This window comes from Onthophagus taurus, chromosome 1, assembly GCF_036711975.1.
Source record: "Onthophagus taurus isolate NC chromosome 1, IU_Otau_3.0, whole genome shotgun sequence".
Lineage (NCBI taxonomy): Eukaryota > Metazoa > Arthropoda > Insecta > Coleoptera > Scarabaeidae > Onthophagus > Onthophagus taurus.
In genome coordinates, this window is record NC_091966.1 from 43,803,270 (window position 1) to 43,828,006 (window position 24,737).

The 24,737-nt window shown below is 34.9% G+C and overlaps 1 protein-coding gene across 8 annotated transcripts in view; it reads right to left on the bottom strand.

Moving 5' to 3' along the window:
- The window catches only part of LOC111420659 (protein phosphatase 1 regulatory subunit spinophilin), a 98,111-nt gene that overhangs the window by 42,425 nt on the left and 30,949 nt on the right, over positions 1-24,737 (bottom strand). For 7 of the 8 annotated variants that reach the window (XM_071201419.1, XM_071201418.1, XM_071201415.1 and 4 more), the window contains exons 4-7: positions 17,842-18,482; positions 3,079-3,845; positions 2,234-2,454; positions 2,052-2,072 (exon numbers count right to left, since the gene is read on the bottom strand). In XM_071201419.1, the coding sequence (XP_071057520.1) occupies positions 2,052-2,072; positions 2,234-2,454; positions 3,079-3,845; positions 17,842-18,482 (1,650 nt within the window). The remainder of the gene's footprint in view (positions 1-2,051; positions 2,073-2,233; positions 2,455-3,078; positions 3,846-17,841; positions 18,483-24,737) is intronic. The other variant, XM_071201417.1, reaches the window with a different exon arrangement.

Here is a 24,737-nt window from a genome sequence, read left to right on the forward strand (position 1 = left end):
AATTTGTTTAGGTTTTTTTTAATGTCAAACATTTAGAAACTCCTAAAAAATTGAATTAAATTGACGTTTTTTGAACTTTTAACGTTTCAAATAATTATTATTAGTCTGGTCAAGATGGCTACCCGTGAATAATGATTATTATTCACCGCTATTATTCACTCCGTGAAAAATGACTACCATTTTGTTTTAGAAAACTCATTCATAAGGTATATATTATAAGGTAGTTATAAGGTAGTGAATAATTATTAAAAGGAGAACTAACACAAGACCTAGAACTAGAATCATTCGGGTTTAGCCGTCTTTAGAGACGTGCGGCTAAACCTGAATGATTCTAGTTCTATTTATAGTGTTAGTTCTACCCATAGTGTAAAACTAGAACTAACACTAGACCTTCTCGAACCAGCGTTCTAGGAGGAGGTTCTTAAATCGGCAAACAACTACTACTCGAGTTGTATCTTCTAAATTGTGAACCAGAGATACTTAAATTTATTAAAGTGCAAAGGTTAACCTGGATTGGCCATGAAATGAACATAAAAAGTATCAGAAGAATTATATCCTTATTTGGAAGGCCGAAAAGACGTTTTGTGCACGATGTGGAGGAAGATCTAGAAATACACAAGGCTATGTACGCATACAAGAGCAGCTAACAAAAACTTTCAATATTATCCATGGACTAAAACAAGGGGATAGGCTGATAACTTACAGAATGCAGATCCCCAAATACAGAAAAAAATTAAATTATAATGCAGACTAGGTCAGCAGAGTCATGAGTGGTGACACGGAGTGAATACTGCTGACAAATAAAAGATATATATAGGAACATTAAGTTATCTATAAAACAATTTGAAGGTCTATAATTACATATGGCTGTGAGTATATGATCTGGATGCTAACTCAGAAACTGGCATACAACATAGACATTTTTGAAACAAAGATCCTGAGAAAGTTCTTAGGCCAAATATAGCAGAATAATTTATGGAGATAAACATGTAACCAGGAACTATGTATATAGCTACTACAAAGAATCAATGGTCTCAGAGTACATCAACTATCCAGAGGTTGCAATGGATAGGACATGTGGTCAGGATGAAGGAGGGAAGGATACCGGAGCTATTGCTAAACAAGAGGAAAAACCACAACCTGGAAAAAGGAAACCATCGACGGAGAAGCTTGGAGACAAAAAGTGGAGAGGCCCGGGATCAATAACAGTTTGTGGAGTCATTCAAGAAGAAGTGATTAAATTCTTTCTAGGAAAAGTGTAATGAGATTGGTATTAGTGGAGAGAGACTGGAAAGAAAAATATGCTGGTAATAGAAGACAGGGACTGCAGAAAAACTGGAGAGAAAAGAGATTGGACAGAAAGGGAAGAGAATGATAGACACTGAACAGAGGCTGGAAAGAGATAAATGACGTTGGATAGAATGGCGAGAAAATAAAATAACACTGGTAATAGAATACAGAGACAGAATGGAGAGAGAAATCACATCACGATACTGTTAATAAAAGACAGGCGCTGAACAGGGATTCCAAAAAGAAAACTGAGGCTGGACAGAAAAGAGGGAGAGTTTGTTAACACTTTCAGTAAATAAGACTGGTACTAGAAGAAGGGGACTGAACAGAGACAGAAATTACGAGAAATTGAAATTGAACGGATGGTATTAGGAAGATTACGCCTTCCAACTATATTCACTAGAGTCAGTTTGATCAACAAAGCCGACTTTCCTTGTCTCAGAGGTTTTTTCTTACTCTTTTCCCCTTCCTATTATCGTATCTGACTACTGATCTTGTTTTGGACTCGTTTTAACAAATCTAATACATAAAAAAATATTTTACATGCATAAATTTAAATATCCCAGAAAAAAATACCACTTTTAATATAAACTGTATATAAAAGCTTGCATATAAAAGTTAAATATCAAACATATTCATAACTAAATCTACATAGATATTCCACCGAATTCTAAAAAGCAAAAAAAAAATCGTATTTATAATTATAATAAAAAAAAAAGCAAAAGCGTCCCTAAATCTTCCTCAACACTTCAAATACTCACCTAATTCTTTTCTCCAGTATACTGAGTGTTTGTTGGACGCATGCCATAAAAATTCGAGAAGGGACGAGAAAAAAAAAAGAAAAAAAATACTCTCAATATCAATCATTAATCTCGGTATTAAAAAAAAAAATCATGCTTAAAGCTTTTTCAGCCAAAACGCCTTTTAAAAATGTTCCCCTTACTTTGAGCTTAGCAGATTTTCAGCTTCAGCGGGTGTCATGGCGTCGGCTTCAACAGCATCAACCTTCAAGACAACTACTTCCCCTTCTTCATCGATATCGACGAGGACGTCGTCTTCGTCGTCGTCCTTCGATGGTATCTCGACGTATTCGACTTCGTCCAAAAGGTTCGCTTCCGATTTAATCTCCGGGGAATGAATCGAGGACTTCTTCTGCTGCGCATACTGTAATGTCGAGGACGCAATAATTATTATCCGTCTCGGGGCGTGTATTTAAAAGAAGGGAGGGCGGCACACACGACGCGGCTGCTCTAGCGTTTAAATATAACCACGACGTGCTCTTTCTACTTCTTCTTGTTCTAAAGAAGAGAGCTTTGCTGTGGTGTTATTTTGGAAGTGGTGGTATCGGTTGCAATACGCCGTTGAGTGGGACAAAGAGTTATTAAAAAGAAATTTTTAAAGATTTCTACAAGAATTATTATGACATATGTCATTTAATTTTTTTTAAGCTTAATAAATTGATTTTTTAACAATGTATAATAATTCAGAACGGCTTAATCAATTGGCTCTACCAAATTTAAGGATTGTTATTGGAAACTTAAATGATCATTTTTTAACATTAAGTAACGAAAGAAGACGACGTTTAAAGGAATTAATTAGTCAATTAAAACTGCGGGACGAAGAACGAAAAAGGAATTCTCCAAACGTTGTAATTTTACAAAATCAATTTCGAAAATGTGAACAAAAAGATTATTATTGGCGGGATTTACCAACTATTAAAATAGAAATAAAAATTACAAATTTGATTAATAATAATTAAATTGTAAGTAATAAATTTTCTTTTCTTACCTCATTTGTACTTGATATCAAATCTGGTTTAAAACAATCCCCATCTAATTGAAAACTATCATAACGTCGCTCCCCAACACTATTATTACGAATTTCTTGGCACTCAATTTCAGTTACAACATCACCATCATTCTTATTACTAGTAAATAAACCACCCGTTTGTCCATTATAAATAATATCCGAATCAAACGAACGTTGAGCAACAACAGTAACTTGAGAAACTTCCGAATCCGTCGAAGTATTCGATTTTTGTTTCAACAAATCTCGCGCTTTATTTGGAACCGCGTACAGCGCCTCAATATTTTTATCGACCAAATCAATTTTTAATTCATCTTTAATCGACGAACAATGCCCGATATCGGGCATTTTATTTCCTTGATAAAAATCACTTTGATACGCGGTCGTTTTTAAAACATCGGGGCTACTAAGAGATGGTAGTTGTTTTATGAGCACATCGGGGCTGCTTTGTTGCGACGAAGAAACAGGCTCGGCGTAATCCGGTTCATCGTCGTCGTCGTCATCGTTATCACCATCTTTGTAGTGGCCAACAAGTGGCGGTTTTAATTTAGCTTTTATCTCGGGGGTTGGTTCATTAAAACCGCCCTCGTCTAACGTGGAGGTGCTCACGATGGAAGGCGGTCTGCTGCCCAAACCCGCCGCTGGGATGTTGAGCGAGATACTCGAAACTTTCGTACGCCTGGTGATAACCGTTGGGGTGATAATATCAGTCTTTTCATTGTGTTTTGTTGTCGAGAAATCGGTTGATTCTAAAAATAGAAGAATTTATTAAAAAATGTTAGCTAAAAGAAGTTTTATATTGTAGATAAATTTTTGTAGCATCATTATATAATAGTCATGTCTCACAGTGGTCCACAAGCGGTAAAATGTGAACGAAAATCAAATTTTCGAAATTTTTTTTTTCGTTTTTTTTACATGTTACATGTACTTTAGGTCTTAATAAACTGAGAGCTGAAAGGAATAAAGTCTTATGTACTTTCTAGTGCCAATTGTACGCAATAAAACAGTACTACAATTCTTGTGTATTAAGGCCTTTACAGACGGACGTTTATGCCCTCGTTGATGTTTGCACATCCAAAAACGTGCATACAAAAACGTATGCTAGGTCAGCGTACAGACGCACCTACAAAATCCGCAGTTTTGCTTAGTGGCTGAACGATGTCCAAGGAAGTAGTTGACTTAGCGTTGGCAACAGTGGCGTGCGCTAATGTGCTCAAAATCAAGAATAAAAAAAATAAAACTCGCCGCGTGTGGTGTAAAAATTGGCTTCTGTAACGGCAAAGGTTTTCTCACATTAACCTATTGGCAGAATTGACAATAGAACCGGATGATTGGCGTAATTATCTTAGAATGGACGAAGATACTTATTCGCTACTGTTGAAGATGGTAACTCCATTGATACAACGTCAAAATACAATCATGAGACCGGCAATAAGTGTACACGAACGATTAACTGCAACCCTAAGATATTTAGCGACTGGACGAAACTACCAAGATTTGAAATTTACCACTGCAATATCTGCACAATCCTTATGTACAATAATTCCGGAAACATGTGAAGCTATATATGAAGTGCTGCATAAAGAATACATGAAGGTAAGAAAAACATTTATTTTAGAAAGTAACAGAAGCATGATTGGGTATTAAAAAAAATATATATTAATTGTTCATACAAATCATGTGTGACTATACCCAGAAAAATACGTTGAAGTCGTATTTTGCTCAGCCGAAGATTCAAAAGGAAACTGATAAGTTAAGTTATTTGTTGCTAATTGGTTCAAATCGTGATGGTTAAAGGTGTTGCTGCATCCTGTTGGCTGGATTATTTCTGTTATAATTTTCGTATTTTCGGAAATTTTTCCAAGTTCTGCTTGGAATCATTTTCAGTTCCCTGCAACAGAAGAGGAATGGACAACTATTGCTGAAGGCTTTGAGAAACTTTGGAATTTTCCTAATTGCGTGGGGGCGGTAGATGGTAAGCACGTTCAAATAATACCGCCACCAGGTAGCGGAGCATATTATTATAATTACAAGGGCTACAACAGTTTAGTTCTTATGGCCATATGTAATGCAAATTACGAATTCATAATGTGCGATTTTGGTATCAATGGTCGAATATTCGATGGAGGTGTTATTGCACATACTAAGTTTTATAAGAAACTGAAAAACGGAACTTTGCATCTACCAGACTCAGTAAATCCACAGAATAGTCAAAGACAACTGCCATTCGTTTTCATTGGTGATGAAGCGTTTGCATTACGTTCTGATTTCCTAAAGCCCTATAGGCAGAAAGATCTTAATCATGACAAAAAAATTTTTAAATACCGATTGGCACGGGCATGAGGTAAAATTGAAAATACATTTGGTATATTAGCAGCACGATTTCAAATCTTTTACACTCCTATCCGGTTACGCTTAGAATCAATAGACAAAGTGGTACTGGCTTGCTGTGTACTTCATAATTTTTTAAAACGAAGCTGCCCTAACATATACACACCACCTGATTCTGATTTCGAAAAAGGAAGTTTGCAATCAGGTCTGAGAGCTAATCCAAGTCACCTTGCTCACCTGCAACGTAGCCATGGTGGGAACTTTGGCAGTGAAGCAGAGCAAGTGCGACAATTATTTATGCAGTATTTTAATGAAGAAGGAGCTGTATCGTGGCAAGAAAGAATGATATAGTGACAGCTACAGTCTCAGCAACCTCTCTCTCAGTCTCAGCAACACTATCACCTTCCTGTTCCCGTTCATTACTTTCGTCTGCTACCACATTGTTGTCGTCGTCATCACTAGGGATGTTCGAAGCCGACTTTCTAGGTTTGTCCTGGTCTCGAAGAAACAGCAGTAGGTCATAGTACCACAGTGAAGGTACATAAACTTCATCGGTACCCGCACCACTTCTTTTGGAGTCTAGAACCTTCTTATTTTCCCTACGAAAACCTCCTCTAAGACTATTTATTTTAGTAATAACTGAAGCTTTGGTCGCGTTTGGCTGAACAACCTGCAGCTTCTTGATCAGCATTTTGTAGGCGTCGCTTTTTTTATTTTTATCCAAATATGCTTTGGTTTTTATATGCCACAGACAGGGCAGTTCCCTGTACATTTCGATGAATTCACGCAGGAAGTCACGAGAGAGTGTTTTACAATCAGACATTCTACAAAACAATAAATTTGCGAATCAAATTTCATAAACATGGAACTTACCTGGGCACTGGACGCTACTGATGAACGTCGCACAATTTACATCCACACGTTGAGACATGAGAGCGAATCCCGACAGCCGACAGAAGTTTTGTGCGTCGTTCTTTTTGAGTGTGCACTCAAACAGGTGACGTTCTTCTGCATACACATTAACGTTTTTGTATGTACGTTTTTGAATGTGCATACATCAACGCGGACATAAACGTCCGTCTGTAGAGGCCTTTAAATATCATAAAATGCTACAACTTTAGATGAAGAAAAGATATTGTGTTCCACTTTTTCAAGACAATGCGTTGTTGCTATCTTGAACAGTATAGAAAGGTCTTCATTTGGCACTTTTCTAATTTTTAAAATATTTTTGCAGAAATACGTAATAAGCACTTCTTTTAAAGCTAATTAACACCTACTTGAAGTTACATCCAAATGTTTTAACATATATATCTTGCAGAAGACGCAAGAAGAACTTTTGTCGCTAGAATATTCTTATTCTTTGAGATGTGCTCTATATAACATGATAACCACATCTTGCTTTAACTTGCTCCTTACCAAGATATTAGCGATCAAAGATGATCAGTGACTGAGTGTGTTATTGGACCGTTTTCATATAAAATGCTTATATTCTTTTTCTTAAAAGATAAATCTCGTATATTTGGTGTAAACTCGCATAACAATAATAGAATATCAGACTTAAAGTTTCAGGCATATCTAACAACCGGAAGTGGTTGTTAGATACAGTGCGGCAAAAAACTGAAACACTTGAAATATCAACTTTTTTTATAAGTATGAAGGCTTTCACGGCCGGGGTTAATTGAACTAATATTAGAACTAAAACTAGAACTAACACTAGAAACTTTCGGGTTTTGCCGTGCGTCTTTTAAGAAAAGGTTTGGTTTTCGGATGCCATGGCGCAACCTTCTTCAGAAACACTTGGAACCAGTTTTATTAAATGTTATTTAAAAAAAAATTTTTAAATGTTTGGGTAATTATCCAAATGTAAATGTAAATTCTATATTACATTGTAAGTGGGGGTTTGATGGTAGCGGATGTCATTCGACTTATAAACAAAAGTTCATCACAAATGCAGAGGGAAAAGATGATTCGCTATTTATGTCTTCCTAGTCTCATTACGATTGGAAGACAATGATAATAATATTGTATTGTGGAAGAACCCCACACCATCATCTATACGGTTTTGTAGACCGATTAGATTACAATGGGTGCATGAAAATGCCGCTCTTATAAGCACCGAAGAAAAATATATATTTCAAACCAAATAAGTTCCCTTCAGCCATATACCTCAAAATGTGTAAGTGTTAACTTTTCTCTTTATTTCACGATGGTGGATGGCAAGGTATAAAGTCTTCGTTTTCTTAAAACTTTATTTGAATTATTAATACATGTTGTAGGTCTGTAATTCTTTGATGGAAATTTGATGGAATCATCTGGAATGGAACGTTATTTATGCAGAGCAAAAATTTCACAGATGAACGGTAGAGCTAGAAGGTTTTAAGTTTGGTTTGTCTGTTCTCCTTGCATACATTCGGTTTTCTGTGTGTTTGCTTCACATTTCATACAGATTAGAAATTAGAACTTGGAAGGTGTCTGGTTCATACGTACTTTTACTAAATTATCATCAGAGATTATTGGTATGACAATTTTATGGTAAGCACGCATGTACTAATCACTTTCTACTTTATTTAAGGAATTGACGAGGAACTAATACAGCGATTTGGCGTTGTTTTGGCTGCAATAAACAGTGGGTACAATATTAATTGCAATGAATTTGATAAATATTGTTTCAAAACTGCCGAAAAGTACGTCCATTTTATGGTTAGTACTATATGCCAACCAGCGTTCATAAAATCCTGTATAAGATACTCCGATATAACAAATGACAACCTATTTGACAGCATCTGAAGAATAATCGTACCAATTTAGACCTTTTTTGAATGAACGTTGGCTGAGATATGGAGTTTTAAAGAACTTTGAAACGGTGAAATTTACCAAAAGAAGTTTAGAACCAAAATAACTCGAAAACGAAAAACGCTAGGTACCAATAACTTTTATCAAAGTCAACCTATTTTTTTACGTACAATTAAATGGTGTAATAAAAACTATAGCATTCTATTTAAAATAACGAAGTTATGGTCTACTTCCGGTAGACCGGAAGTGGCAGCCATCTTGAAAGTATTTTAGATTGAAAGTTCCGAACGAACAACCCATGCTACCAAAATTTCAAAATTGTACGAATAGTGGAACCTGAAAAAGTTCTAACGAACCAATTACGTGAGACACTCTGTAGTTAAAGATTTATTTATAGAAACCTTACATCGAAGTAAACTATATAACCAATTTAGTTTAAACAATTTTGTATTTAGCTATCCTTCATGATTTAATAGCGTTGTATAAAATTTTGTATTTGTCCAATTCTAAGGACCTAAATTATATGAAAAAAGTAGAATGTGACCTCAAGTAAATTAGTACTTCCGGTTGCCATATTTGATCCAAAAGTTCACAAAGTCTTTAGCATATAGTCCTATAGCCATATACCAAGTTTCAAAAAATTATCTCAACCCAAACTGCGTTAAAATATTTTTGTTCGGGTTTTTTCGAATTTAGACCACTGTGATGTCTGTACCAAGATAATAATTAGTAAGAAATCGTAGTTAACAGAATCAGACTTTTATAGATGCCTAAAAACATCCGTAGCCTTTGTGGACTTGGCAGCTGTGTATGATACAATGATATAAGCTCGATATTAACTCGATACTATGAGTATGCTGATGACCTGGTAATCACAATCCGAGATAAATATGATTCAATCATAACTTAGCTAATGCAGAAAGCCCTACAACTCACCAGTACTTGGTGCAGAAGCAATGGGCTCAGCATCAATCCCAATAAAATCGAAATAGTCCCTTTCACTCGGAGAAGGAAGCTACAAATAAAAGCACCCTCCATTGAAAGCAGAACTATTAACCTCAAAACAGAAACTAAATACCTAGGGGTAATACTTGACAGTAAACTAAACTGGAACTCACACTTAGATAAGGTGAAGAAAAAGGCCATCATGGCAAACCAGATCTGCCGCAGGCTCCTAGGAAGGAACTGGGGTCTCAAACCACGAATGGCTCATTGGACCTACATAACCCATGGTCGCCTACGCCTCATTGGTTTGGTGGCCAAAAACAAAACATAAGACAGCTCAACAACAGCTGGCACAAATCCAGCGGTTAGCATGTCTTAACATAACGGGTGCAATGAAATCCTGTCCGACGGCTGCTTTGGAAGCCCTACTCGGTCTCACACCGCTCCACTCCTATATACAAAAGGAGGCAGCCTTAAGTGCCTTATCACTAAAAACAGTTTCTTCACTCAAGTTGATGCAGCAGGGTAACTTCAGAGGACACCTCGAGATCCTCAAGGACCCATGTCTAAATCACCTGATTGAAATTAAAACGGACCTCATACCGACTGAATACAATTTCAACCAACCGTATAAGGTCATATTTAGTAGCAGGGATGATTGGGCCTCAACTAAAAAGAGGAGCCCTAGCCTGGTACACCGATGCTTCAAAGACAGTAAGATCTGGAGTAGGCATGGGCATCAGTGGACCAAATAGCCACATCAAATTGCCCCTCAGCTCGGACTTAACAATTTTCCAAACAGAAGTTCTTGCTATAAACTTCTGCACCGCTTTGAACCTACAGAAGGGACAAAAAGGTGCAACCATAAACATTTTCACAGACAGTCGGGCCGCCTTAAAGGCAATTCAGGCCTACACGTGTGGCTCCACACTGATCAGAGAGTGTACCAACAAACTGAGAGAACTCGCTAGGGGCAATGATGTTACCCTATGGTGGGTTCCAGGTCACAGCAACATTGAGGGCAATGAGAAGGCCAAAGAGGCAGCAAACACGCCCTTCATTGGACCCCAACCTGGATGTGGACTACAAAAAAGCCACCTAAAACAAATAATCAACAACTGGGAGGCTTCAAAGATAGCCTTACGCTGGAAAGAACTTCCAGGTCACAGACAAGCGAAGAGTATGATAACGCCGTCGCAAAACAAAACCAAAGAGGTTTTATGCCTCAGATAAAGAACGCTCTCAGGCTACCTGACCGGCCATGTGCCCCTAAAATACCACCTCTTCCACATTGGACAAGCTGAGGATCAAACTTCGACGAGTCAGAAACTGCTGAACATATACTGTGCAATTGCGTCGCCAGAGGCCGTCTAAGGCACAACGTCTTCGGTAAAACTCCCCTGTTACCTACCGACATAAAGGTTCAAGACTTCAGGACAATACTTAGGTTCATTAAGGACCTACATTTGTCCTAAACCTTTGGAGGGTTAAAGTTACAATAGATCTTATAGGTCGCGGTAACGAGAGGGGCCGCTCTCCTCAGCCCGGCAGCAATAATAATAATAATAATAACTCGACTATGAGATCAATATCAAGATGTCTTAAATTCTCTCCTCTTTACTGGTTTTCAACGCTAAGCAATTTCGCCTCGCCAAATTTACAAAGTAAGAAGGCTCTCCTAAAAGAATTGAAAATTCAGCAAATTCAGTCTGACGGCTGTAACCTGGCATGTTTTAAAACATATGGTTTTCCAAATAACCCTTCTTTAGATCGATAAAGGGCCAATTCTGCCATTACCTCTGTACACTCATCTGAGCTTGTTACAGCAGCCATATTGTCTATAAGCTCTGTTCCTTGTATTTGTTCTCTTCTATTAAGATGAAATCCATTAAAATTTTGATCTAGAAATATTTGCAGCAAGATTAATTGGATTTATTGTCATTTGCTTTTGCTTAACTAAAAAGTTTTTATTTCCCTTTCCTATTGGTTAAACAAAGGGCTTGAGGAAAGGGCTGTTTCAAAATGACTTTCCAACTCATAAAAGCATTCAGATACTTGGCTTAACCTTGGTTTATCTCTCTCCAGTTGGGTTATATATTTAACAATAGGGTTTATTAGGTGATAAAAGTTTGAAACTTTTACCCTAAAAATATCCTCATCCAATATCAACTTTGCAACTCGTTTACTGAGTATATCTTCAACTGTTTCATATATTGCTAACGTTTTTAATGCATATTGTGTATCAAGAAGACTTTTTAAACTATGAATAATTGCTTTAGCGTCATTTCTTTCAGTTTGCATTTTGTTTTCTTTTTTAAAAGTCTCCAATTAACAAATTTAGTGTACGAGCAATGCATCCATAAACAGAAATATGTTTTGTACTTTTCATGAAGTATATTTCTTGCTTTAACCAGTGCACTGACATTGTCGGTTACTAAGCTAACAACATTCGCTTCTCCAATTTTCATTTTAATGCCTGCATCAACTTTTGCATACTAGAAGTCCATGAGGAGCTACCTTATTTTGATATAAATCGCCTCAGATACCGATACCCTCCATTAAATTTTGCTGAGGAATAGGCTAGAAACAACTACAACATCAACTCTGAGTGGGGGAAAAGACTGGAATGCCAAAGCATCACCAGGAATATACGAATAGATTCTCCCAAATCAAGAACCAAAAAGATTTGGACTTTCCCGCCGCCTATGGCCTACAATCCTCCAAAAATGGCGGAAATTTTTGGTTTAATTTTTTTTTTTCTCAAAAACCATAAACACTAGGAAAATGAAATTTGAGGAGTATGTTTAACTCATAATAGGGGACGTTTTGACCCTATTTGTACTTTCAACCTACTCTTCTAAACTACTAAACGTAACAACCCCCGTTCAATTTATGCCTAGATTTTTTGTATGAAGATGATAAATATATTGAAAAAATTTCAGTTAGATAGATAAAACTATTCTAAAACTTTTTTGTCTAACCTCATATACTAGAGCAAAAATGATGACGATTCGTGAAAAAAAATTATTATAAAAGTCTTCAAATGGCTAAGATATGGGCCATCAAAGTTCAGAAATTTTAACACATTTTTCTAAATATTTTCAATACCATTTATGGTAGAGCGTTGAAATTTGGTACAGGGTAAAAAAATATCAAACAAAATCATTGAACCAATTTTGATCGGGCGGCGGCAACCATGCTATACAGGATGTCCCTAAAATTTGTTTGCTCAAAACTTTTTTGTTCGCTCGTAACCTTACATTTATTTTTGTAGTTTTTAATAGAAAATTTATTTTAGAAACTATTATCACTCTTTGAAAATTTTGATAACATTGACCGTTTTCGAGTTATACGCGAAAATGTTAAGCTTTGATTTCAATCGTAACAAACAAAAAAAAAAAAAAACATATTCCGCAAGATCTGAGTTGGCGATGACAATTCATAACAACCATTATTTGCATACATTTCTAAGTGCAGACTTAGTTAAATCCAGTGTTAATTTATTTTAGTTGAATAAAAGAATGTAATTTCCAAAACAATAAATTTAATTTCCGGTTACAACAAACAAGAACATAACAAAAATTCTAACAAAAATATTAACAATAACAATAAAATTATAAACAAATAGTAATAAACAAAAAAGAACAAAAAAATACTAAAGCAGATGCACGCCTGATATCGCCGTCTTAAATTAAAGCGCACTCTGTGGAGAACATCGATCTCAGTTTGAAGTTGATCAAATGAATCAACAATTCGCAACCTCAGTTGATCAACTCGTTTTCGATCAACTGATTTAAACGCAGTAAATTAGCGATTTAACGCGTCCCCATAAATAAAAATCTACAGGTGTAAGATCCGGCGATCGGGGGGCCAACTTATCGGTGCACCTACTCCTAGTCCAATCCACCGTCCCGGAAAACGTTCCCTCAGAAATTCTTGGACAGCTTGTGTGCTATGCACAGGAGCACCATTATGCATATACCACATTGCTTGAAAAATCATCTAATTCTTCTAAATGTCGCCTGTATGTATGTCCATCATTGCCAGCCTTGATGGCAAGAAAACGGGTCCAATAATTACATCGCCCATAATGCCAGCCCAAACGTTAAGAGAAAATCTCCATTGTGATTTCCAAGTTTTCTTAAATCTTGGATTTTCGTCCGCCCAACTATGTAAATTTCTCAAATTGAAGATTCTATCTTTAGAAAAAGTGGATTCATCTGTAAAAAGCACTTTTTCTTAAAATTGATCATCAATTTGGATTTTGTGCTGCCTTATTTGGCAATATTGCAGTCGCAGTGGGTAATCAGCCAGTCGAAGTTCCTGAACTTTGCAACATCGAAATGGATAAAGTTGTTGCTAGTGAAGAACACTCCAGACAGTTGTTTTTGAAGTTAAAAAGTGCCTCGCCATATCCAAAGTACTAGCTGTAGTATTTTCTTCTACGTAGTCTAGAATATCTTCTTCTAGTTCGGGTGTTCGGACTGATCTTACGTTACTGTTACTTACTAAATTTCGGCTTAAACGTCCCATTTTCCCTTAAACGGGTTTCAGTCCTTAAAAATGTTTTTCGATTGGGCGCTCTGCGATTCGGAAATTTCTCCCGATAACGGTTAGTGGCTGCTACGACATTCCCCTAATGTCAAAATCATGTCAGTTTGTTCACTAAATGTGTAACTCTCCATTTTGAACACTTAAAATTAATAAAAACTCACAGAGTAAGGCAGAGAGTTAGCTCACCGGGAAAATGATAGGCCATTCTCTATCTCTTATTATCACATCATAATACCGATATTTTCTCTTTGTCATCTTGATAGAAATTCTTAGTAGATGGCGTACATGTCGTTAGTAATATTACAGAAAGCTGTTGACTTTGTTTAAGCTGTTTTGACATTTTATGTATGTCACATGTCACACAATCCTTTTGCGTTTATTGTCTTATTTGTGCTTATTATCTATTTTTGCGTTGTATTTTGTACGAATAATTTTCGAGAATAATTATTGTAAAAATGTTTTGCATTGTGTGTGGATGTAGCGAAGATGAAGTTGGAAAATTATTTTGTTTTCCCAAGAATAAGGATAGGTTAGTATTTTAATTATATCAATTTTTAATTTCAATAGTATTCAAATTAAGTATTCAAATTTTTGATAACACCGTGTCACTTAGGGTAAGAAGCAGTTGGTGTTTGATAACCGACATTTATTTGTTATAATGCTTTTTTGTTATATGTACTTTATCAATTGAAAACCACAGACAAAAACGCCCAACCCAACCTGTGAGGGTCATCCCGGAGAAGACGAGGACAGGGGTTTTTAGTGTAATTATATTGTAATTTAAATATAAAATTTTAAATCGCCAATGGATTTCTCTTTATTTTGCATTGAAATTATAAAATTATAACTTTTTGATTTGAGGTGCTTTTTATTGGTCTATTAAGCTGTAATTATTTTGGCTTACGCAAGCTAAATAGATCCACAAAAAGCACATTAGATCAAAAATATTTCTGTATTCAAATTTTAAATTAAATAAAAGATTTGAATTTGGCGCCAATTGCATTTTTGCTTCTCACTGCCATCTACATAAGTGTTACATGATGAGTGAGAGAGACCGGTATATATTGGATCTCGCTTTCACAATGGAGTTGGCCGTGTAAAAACTTAACTAACAAAAAACTATCATTTGTGTTTAAACGACATAAGCAAGTTGACAGCTCAATTTGTTTTTTTAATTGCCATGGCCAACCTTGACTTTTTCAAAGATTTTTGTTTTTTAGTGTTACCATTGAAATCGAAGCTTAATATTTTCGCGTATAACTCGAAAACGGCCAATGTTATCAAAATTTTCAAAGAGTGATAATAGTTTCTAAAATAAATTTTCTATTAAAAAGTACAAAAATAAATGTAGGGTTACGAGCGAACAAAAAAGTTCTGAGCAAACAAATTTTAGGGACAGCCTGTATAGCATGGTTGCCGCCGCCCGATCAAAGTCAAAATTGGTTCATTGATTTTGCTTGATATTTGTTTACCTGTACCAAATTTCAACGCTCTACCATAAATGGTATTGAAAATATTTAGAAAAATGTGTTAAAACTTCTGAACTTTGATGGCCTATATCTTGACCATTTGAAGATATAGTATAGTGTATGGCACATACAGGGTGTTCCGGTGACTCGGTGCATAAAATTAACCTCATATATTAGAGCAAAAATGATGACGATTCGTGAAAAAAAATTATTATAAAAGTCTTCAAATGGCCAAGATATGGGCCATCAAAGTTCAAAAATTCTTTAATGAATGAGTGCTTTAAGTCTTATGAAACGTGTTTTTTAAGCTACTTTTTGTAATTCGCGTTTTTATCCTTTTTTTTCTCAAAAATAAAATAAATTTTGACAATGTAGGGAAATAGGTATGTAGCAGTTGGTAACACCGTAACACTTGAATATAGAAATTTGAATTGACAATTAGAAGCTGTCAAAACACAAAATGTATTCACCTGAAAAAAATGTTTCATGTACACCTCTCAAAATAAGAGAAATTGCTCAGTGTTCAATGTCCTCATCATTATGGACCTGGTATTCGATGCTAAGAACGTGTTTAAACATCCATAGACAAAAATTGTCCCATTGACAACTAGAAAAATTCAATGTCACCAACTTGAACTGGTTCCATAAAATGTTACTAAAATCTCATTACAGCATCGGATGCTGTAAGGAGTCTCATTACAGCACCCGTTTGAGTACCGTTAGAGCTTTCATTACCGTCGCGAATTACAAAAAAGGGATTTACCTAATCTACACTTGGAAATGTTACATACATAATATTTATGACGGCTCAGTTCGATTTGCACTTGTCATGGCCGACTTAGATTTTTTTTTTTAGTGTTATTGAAATCTGAACCTAACATTTTTGCATTTAACACGAAAACGGTGATTTTTATCAATATTATCTAAGAGTAATAAAAGTTTCTAAAATAAATTTTCTATTAGAAACTGTAAAAATAAATGTAGGGTTACGATCGAATAAAAAAAGTTCTGAGCAAACAAATTTTAGAAACATCCTGTATAGCATTGTTCCCGCGGACCGATCCAACTTATAAATTACCCAATGGTTTTACGTGATATTAGTTTATACCGTATCAAATTTCAGCACATTACCATAAATAGTGTTTAAGATATTTAGAAAAATGTGTTAAAATTTCATAACTTTGATGGCCTGTATCTTCGAAATTTGAGGACTTTTACTAATTTTTTTACATGAATCGTCATCATTTTCACTCTAGTATATGTGGTTAAATTTGTTCCCCGAAACACCCTGTATACGTAACTGAGCAACTATCTTGAGTAAAGCATGCTTAGTTCCTCCTTGGATAACGAATCAATGGAAGAAACCTTAAAGAATAGAAACCCTATTCTCTATTCTCTATCTAAACAAGCAAATTTAACATGTTCAGAATAAATAAATAAAATTTATCGAAATTATCGAATAAAGACAATTCTTTCATCAATTATACGTTAAGAAATACGATGACATTGATATTATTGAAATCGATTAGAAACTTGGACCACTTCTTTCATTGTTTTATTTTTTTAATTTATAGTTGGTATCTTAGGCTAACATCATGCGTGTTAATTAAACAAGGTCACTCTTAAATGAGTACCCAAATTAAAAAAAAAAACTTTAAACAAATCTTTATAACATTTAAAAGTTTTGAAAATTACATCCGGATAACGTTTTGAACGAGACCGTGGGTCGACTTTATTTTTTTCATTTCATCGAATAAATTAAGCGATATCTACGTCTGAGTATATTCGAAATGAATAAAGATATCCATTCATAAAATTCTTTTATTAATTTTTTATGTTTATTATGCGTTTGAATGATTCGAATGAAAATTGTGTCTCTTGTGTTTTCTGTATCGTTTTTGAACCTCATTTCTCGGACGAATCCCGAAAATAGGAAGACGTCTAAATATAAATACACTCCATCGAATGCGTCTGACGACTTCCTCGACAACGAAACCAATTAATATTTACGATTTAAAAGTCAAAGTTAAACAATAAAATCAAATAAAAAAAAATAAATAAAATTAAATAACCTGAACAATCGATGCAAAATAGTTTCAAACGTAGACACATACTTCCCAAAGACAACCCACCTCACTTATTTTTTCTTTTTGATTGTTAATTTTTTGATTATTTAATAATACAAATAATCTCATGGCTTAATTTAACGTGATTTTGAACGTCGCGCAAACACAAGACAACTGAATGACTGAAACGAGACGAGATTAAATGGTTTCCTAGCTAGGTCCGTTCGCGATCGCTGCGTCGCGTTCACTAATCTATAAATAAATTCCAGCAGACCTACACATTTTAAACGCGACGACTTCTTGTTGAGTGTTAGCGCCAGGGGCAACAATTTTTATACATCCAACCGTCAGAAAGAAAAGAGATGGAAACTTTCTGGAGAATCTCGAGATCAACAAGACGCAATGGATACAAACAGAAACATTTTTAATGTAACGATAAATAAATTGACGATTTTAATTTAATACAGAGGGGAGAATCATTTATGTTAAATTGACCTCAAATTGCAAACAGGAAATGGTCAGTTTGCAGACAATTTTGTCAATAACGATATTTATAATAATAAATAAAAGATAAAATGTATTCTTACCTTTTTCATTTCCTTCATCCTCTTGTTTCTCATTTTCCGTTTTAACTCTACTAGGACTACTCGGCGGACTAAGCGATGATAAACTCCCCGAAGTTCCAGATAAATTCTCCCTACTCCCCGCCTCTTTTTCCTCGCTTTTCACCTTATTATCATCAAGACTATCTCGACTAGACGAGCGAGACGCGGGTTTCGGAGGCGTTTCACAAGCATAATTAGCCTTATTATCATCCAGCGATGACTTTTCATCCCTTTTAAAAAACGGTTTCGTCACGCGATAAGTATTTGTTGAAATCGGCGGAATTTTCGGTAATTCCTCTTCTTCAAGAATTAAACTCGACGATTTTTCAATTTTTGTTGGAGGAGGAGGAGGTGGCGGTGAGGGAGATTTCGTTGGGGACGATACCAAATAATCGGGTTGATGACGTTTTACAACGGGAATCACCGGTGTTGAGACGGGACGTTCACGTCTCACTGGATTTGGTCGTTTTGTTACATCCGGTGGCGGTGGCGGAGAAGTTGGTGGACTTCTTATGCGATTACTGAACGATGCGCTTCGAGATGCCCCGGATGATTTTTCATTTTCTTTACTGCCATTGCTAACAGCTAGTTTTACATCGGTTTTACCTGGATCACTATTATATCTAAAAAATAAAATTTTGCGATAAAACTATTTAATATTATTAATTTTATTAACGTTATATGTCTTAATAATGAATATTTTATTAAAAAGAAATCGATACTAGCGCTACAAAGTCCTGATTATTTTTGTTCAAAATTAAAATATTTTTTTGATAAATTTTATAAGATGTTTTCAATGTAATTCTGAACGAATTTTTATAATATACATACAGGTGTCCCACGTAAGCGGCAAAGTACATAAATGGCGTTAAAAAGCCGAGATGAGATACACAGTTCTTCCTTAGACAAAAGTTGTGTAAGGATACATACAGGATGTTCCATACCGACGTACCGAAATGAACATAATATATAGTTCGTTTTTTTTCTATAATACTTGTCAATGTACATTTTTTAGGGTTTCTGTTGGTATTATCTAGAACCCTTATAAAATTTATGTTGTTTTCCTGATTTTTAATAAAATTATCAGTAACTAAATAGTTGAGGTTAAAATACTAATACATTTTTAGATAAATACGATTTTAACGAAGTACAGGGTGTCCCGTTAAGCGTACGGAGCGGCTGTATCTCTAGAACGGTAAGGCCAAGAGGTTTGGGAAAAAAATCCTTATAAGCAAAGTGACTAAGAGAAATAGCTGGAAATTATTTTGAAGTTCGTAATTCGACCGCTAGGGGGCGTAACTGCCATTGAGAAACATAAAGTTGCCGCTATCTCAGAAACTTAGACGATGAGCTATAACTTTGACAACATCATTTAATAGCTTGGATAATACCGCATCGCTTTTGTTTTGCGATATTTCTCATATCTGTCATAATAAGGGAGGGGGAGGCCAATGCGTTTTCATATGTTTACATTTTAATATCTCCTAGACCATTCAACCGATTTGAATGTTTTCGGTGTTGTTTGAAAGAGCATTTTATGCTCTTTTTAAAAATATTTTCAGTAAGACCGTCTGCTTTAAAACAAATGAGCTAGAGGACGTTATCTGCAGCGATTACATATTTTTGTGATTTTTGAAGAAAAGTTAAATGGAACGATACTATTTACTTCACAGACCCTTAGTCACCTTCAAATTTGCTAAATTTTAGTGAAAACCGCATCTCGATATCGCCACCCGTTCTCGAGTTATAGAAGAAAATGTTAAAAACTCAAGTGCCATCAATCGGATCCAGTTACCTCATCGAGAAAAACAAATCACATTACCATGGTAACTGTAAACATGTCATTTACTAACGCAGAAACGTATGATAGAGCGTATGATGATTTATTTTCAATGTTTCGGATACGATGCAACTGCATGGCAAAAATGTGCAATGCAATTACGACAAAGAAAGACATTTTTCTCTAGAAGTGTTTTTAAGATTGACTTAGCGATTACGGAAAACTGGCAACGTGTAGCCCATTCAGACATCTCTATGAATTCGTAAATCACATTGGTGCGCAATGTGATCCCACATAATCTGGGAACTCCGAAAACAATTGTCCACAAGAGTTCTCAAGAGAATAATATCTCCACCACGTTGTTTTACATCAGGCCTTAACAGATACCGATTATGATAACAGACTGAACTATTACCATTGACATTTAAATATAATTTGGGAAATCCAAACCTTTTATCACAAATGCTATGGATGCATGAAGCATCTGTCCACAAGCTGATGTAAACTTGCATAATATGCATTCTTGGTTCGAGCAAAACCCACATTGTTTTCACCCCTTTATCTATTGGGTAGACTAAACGACCTGACTTTTCAAGAAAACCCAATAACCAGGGAAAATATGACAAAACACTAAATACCAGTAAAAACGTGTCCAGGGAAGAGACTTAGCAGCGCTTTTTTTTCGTCGAAACTAGATTAAATAAATGCATCGAGGTTTATGTAAGACATTTCGAACATTAGTGAGCTATTTTTGCCAAAAATTTAAATTATTCTAAGTGTTTTGGTTTATTTTGTTTTATTATCATTGTTGATGTTTCATTGATCCGTTGGCTTTTCAACACGCCTCAAAAGTAGTTTTGAAGCAGTTCTAAGCTTGGATAAAGTATGAAGGAAAGTTCTAGATAATAAAATTTTTGTTATCTCTTATTTGTTTCCTAAGGTAACTTGATCCGATTAAGATATACGAATTTTTAACATTTTCTTTTATAATTCGAGAATGGATGGAGATATCGAGATGCGGATTTCACTAATATTTAGCAAATTTTATGGTGATTAACGGTCTGTGAAGTAAATAGTACCGTTCCATTTAACTTTTTTTCAAAAATCACAAAAATATGTAACCGCTGCAGATAACGCCCTCTAGCTTATTTGTTTTAAACCAAGCGGTCTCACTGAAAATATCTTTTAAAAGAACATCAAATGCTCTTTCAAACAAGACCAAAAATATTGAAATCGGTTGAATAGTCCAGGAGATATTAAAATGTAAACATTTGAAAACGCATTGGCCTCCCCCTCCCTTATTATAACAGATATGAAAAATATTGCAAAACAAAAACGATGCGGTATTATCCACGCTACTAAATGATGTTGTCAAAGTTATAGCTCATCGTCTAGCTTTCTGAGATAGCGGGAATTTTATGTTTCTCAATGGCAGTTACGCCCCCTAGCGGTCGAATTACGAACTTCAAAATAATTTCCAGCTATTTCTCTTGCCCACTTTGCTTATAAAGATTTTGTTCCCAAACCTCTAGGCCTTACCGTTGTTGAGATACAGTCGCTCCGTACGCTTAACAGGACACCTGTACATATTTATTGTAAAAACGTGCTACAAAGTAATTAAATAGAACAAAACACCTTTTCTAGGTAAATAAATGACAAATAAACACCCCACAACATTTTTTATGCACCTTTTCTTTTTGAATAACGAAAGCTCAAACGTCAGTGTGACATATGTATTTCAAAACATGATAAAACAAAACTCCCTGTTAATTTTGCCAACTTTACAACAATTTGATAGGTATTATAGAAAAGAAATGAACTATATGTATGTTAAATGGAATGATATAGTTTTTATTGCGTGTTCTGATTCTACACACCAAAATATGTTGACTTTGATAAGATATATTGATACTTACCCCTTTAAGTTTTTGAATTAGTTTAATTAGAAGATGTTTTAGCAATTAACACTGGGTTCTTTAAATCTGAATTTCTTAACGACTGATTGAGCTAGAAAGTTAAAATTTCTGACAATTGCTGCTTGGATATCCTAAAATAGAGTGCCATTGGCGACGTTGGTCTATCTTATACAGGTGTCTCAGCAAGACCGGTCATTAAACGTTTCTAGGGTTCTGGCCAAACAAAAAATTTAAGAATGCAGACTTAAGTATTATCAATTACGTTCTCTTCATCTAAAATATTTTCAGATTTCTAGCACTTCCGGTTATACCGGAAGTCGCCACCTACTTTATTTTTTTAAACGGAACACCCTGTATATTTTTATATATTTGGATTCGTCTGTTTTGAAGGTTTATAAATAACTTTACTTTTTGCAATTTAAACCAGCAATTCTCGAGTTATTCGAATTTTTCTAGAAAAATCTGCTCCAGCGGACATTTGTTCAAAAAATCATAGAACACTCAATTTTTGAGATATCAATTTAGGATTCAGAACATGCTTAAACAACATGATGGAGTATGTTTTGGTGCCGAGAACGGCTGTCTAGATCGTTTGGTCACTTTACTATGACACGTTAACTTTTCGAAATTTGGAAGCACCATAACTTCATTTTTTTAAATGGCACCCCCCTTATTTTATTACTTAGTCGTCTTCGGCGTCTCATTTTGCATCTTTTATATTCCATATGTCCTATGCCTAACATTAATAGTTTGAGAAATAATTAGGGTTTTTTGAAAAATGCTCACATATCATATCGATATTAACCTAGTGTGCCATGGAAAACAAATGTTTAATGACTTATTGATAAACGTCAATGTCTGATTTACGTTGTTTGATGCTTGTGAGTCTAAAACCAGTTAAAATGGATATTAATAACGTAAATAATGTTTATACAAATGAAGAAATCCATAATTTATTTTTTGTGCACGAAAAGTGCGACAAAGTTCTTAGTAGAAATTGCAGAATGTTTAATGAAAATTATCCACATTTATCTCCGATGATGAAAGGTAAATTTAGAAGAATAGAAGCAAATTTTTTGCATTTTGGACGAATTAATCACGTGTTAAACTGACCAAAAAATGTAGTAGATAATGCAACGGAAGAGGTGAATACCTTGGCTTATTTCGAGCCCAGTCCCAACACCTCAATTCGAGCTGCCAAAGAAGATTTGGGAATCATACTATGAACTTTGTCGCGCTTTTCATGCATAAAAAATAAATTAAGAATTTCTTGATTTGTGTAAATATTACTTTCGTTATTGTTATCGATTTTAACTCTTTTCAGTACTAATATTAAGGGACCTAACAGATAATTATTAGCTCACATTCATCAAGTGACGTAAACAAGTGAGTCTTTGACAAGAACTCATTGAGAAGGTTTGTTTTTCATGGCACACTAGGCTAAATAACCATATGATATATGTGCATTTTTCAAAAAACCCTAATTATCTCCCAAACTATTAATGTTAGGTATGGGACATATGGGATATAAAAGATGTAGAATGAGACACCGAAGACGACTAAGTAATAAAATATGGGGGGTGCCATTTAAAAAAATGAAGTTATGGTACTTCCAAATTTCGAAAAGTTAACGTGCCATAGTAAAGTGACCAAACGTTCTAGACAGCCGTTCTCGGCACCAATACATACTCCATCATGTTGCTTAAGCATGTTCTGAATCCTAAAATGATATCCCAAAAATCGAGTGTTCTCTGATTTTTTGATCAAATGTCTGCTGGAGCAGATTTTTCTAAAAAAATTCGAATAACACGAGAACGGCCGAATCAAATTGCAAAAAGTAAAGTAATTTATAAACCTTGAAAACAGACAAATCCAAATATGTAAAAATATACAGGGTGTTCCATTTAAAAAAATAAAGTAGGTGGCGACTTCCGGTATAACCGGAAGTGTAAGAAATCTGAAAATATTTTAGTAGAAGAGATCGTAATTAATAATACTTATGTCTGAATTCTCAAATTTTTATTTTTGCCAGAACCCCAGAAACGTCTAATGACCGGTCTCGCTGAGACACCCTGTATGTACATGCGTTAAAGGCGAAACTTTTAATGGAACACCCCATATTTGTCTAACTTATGAGATAAAGAATTTAATTCTGTATAAATCTTCACTACATGTCACTATACCTATCAGTTGGAGTTTTTGAGATATTGTGGAATTAATCAAAATCATGCAAAGAATGGCAGATCTTGTTCATTTTTTCGTTAGTAGAACCCAACCCAACACAACCCAGCCTAATGGCGCTCTATTTAAAGATATCCAAGTAGCAACTGTTACAAAATTTAACTTTCTAGCTCGATCAGTCGCTAAGAAATTCATATTTAAAGGACACAGTGTTAATTGCTAAAAAAAGTTTCTAATTAAAATAACTCCAAAACTAAAAGCACTAGGTATCAACATATCTTATCAAAATCAACATATTTTTGTGTGTAGAATCAGAACACGAAATAAAAAGTATATCATTCCATTTAAAATAACATATATTTATTTCGGTACGTCGTTATGGAACACCTGTATGTATAAAAATATTTTTATGATATGTAAAATTGTTAAATATGTATTTTATTGTCTAAGGAAGAACTGTGTATATCGGCTCCTTAGTTCCATTTATATACTTTGCCGCTTACATGGGGTACCCTAAACACACAGGGTGTACAAAAAGTATATAATAATGGTTCAACAGCCTAAACTTCAACTTATATTAAAAAAGTTTTAAATAAAAGTTACTTGAAACTATTTTCCGCATATCTTGGCGTAGAAATAAAATAAAAATGTGTGGGTTTTAAATAGAACACCCTGTATATTTTAAGGTTTTTGGATTCCTTTTGACAAGGTGTTGCAAGGTGCCATAAGGTTTTAATGCTTTAAACTGCATAGTTTTCGAGATATTGTAACTTTTATTTAAAAAGATTTGATGTAGCGACAACCAAGTTATGGCGTGATTATGGAATAGACAACCTAAGCCTTGACGTCACAGAGATGGGCGAAGCCTATACTGACTCCAAACATCTTCGTTGCTAACTGTGTTGCTAACGATAAATCGCCCAAAAATGTCATCACTTAATTTATTTTATTTTAACACTAATTGAAAATTGCATATGGTGATTTACCGTTAGCAACAAAAA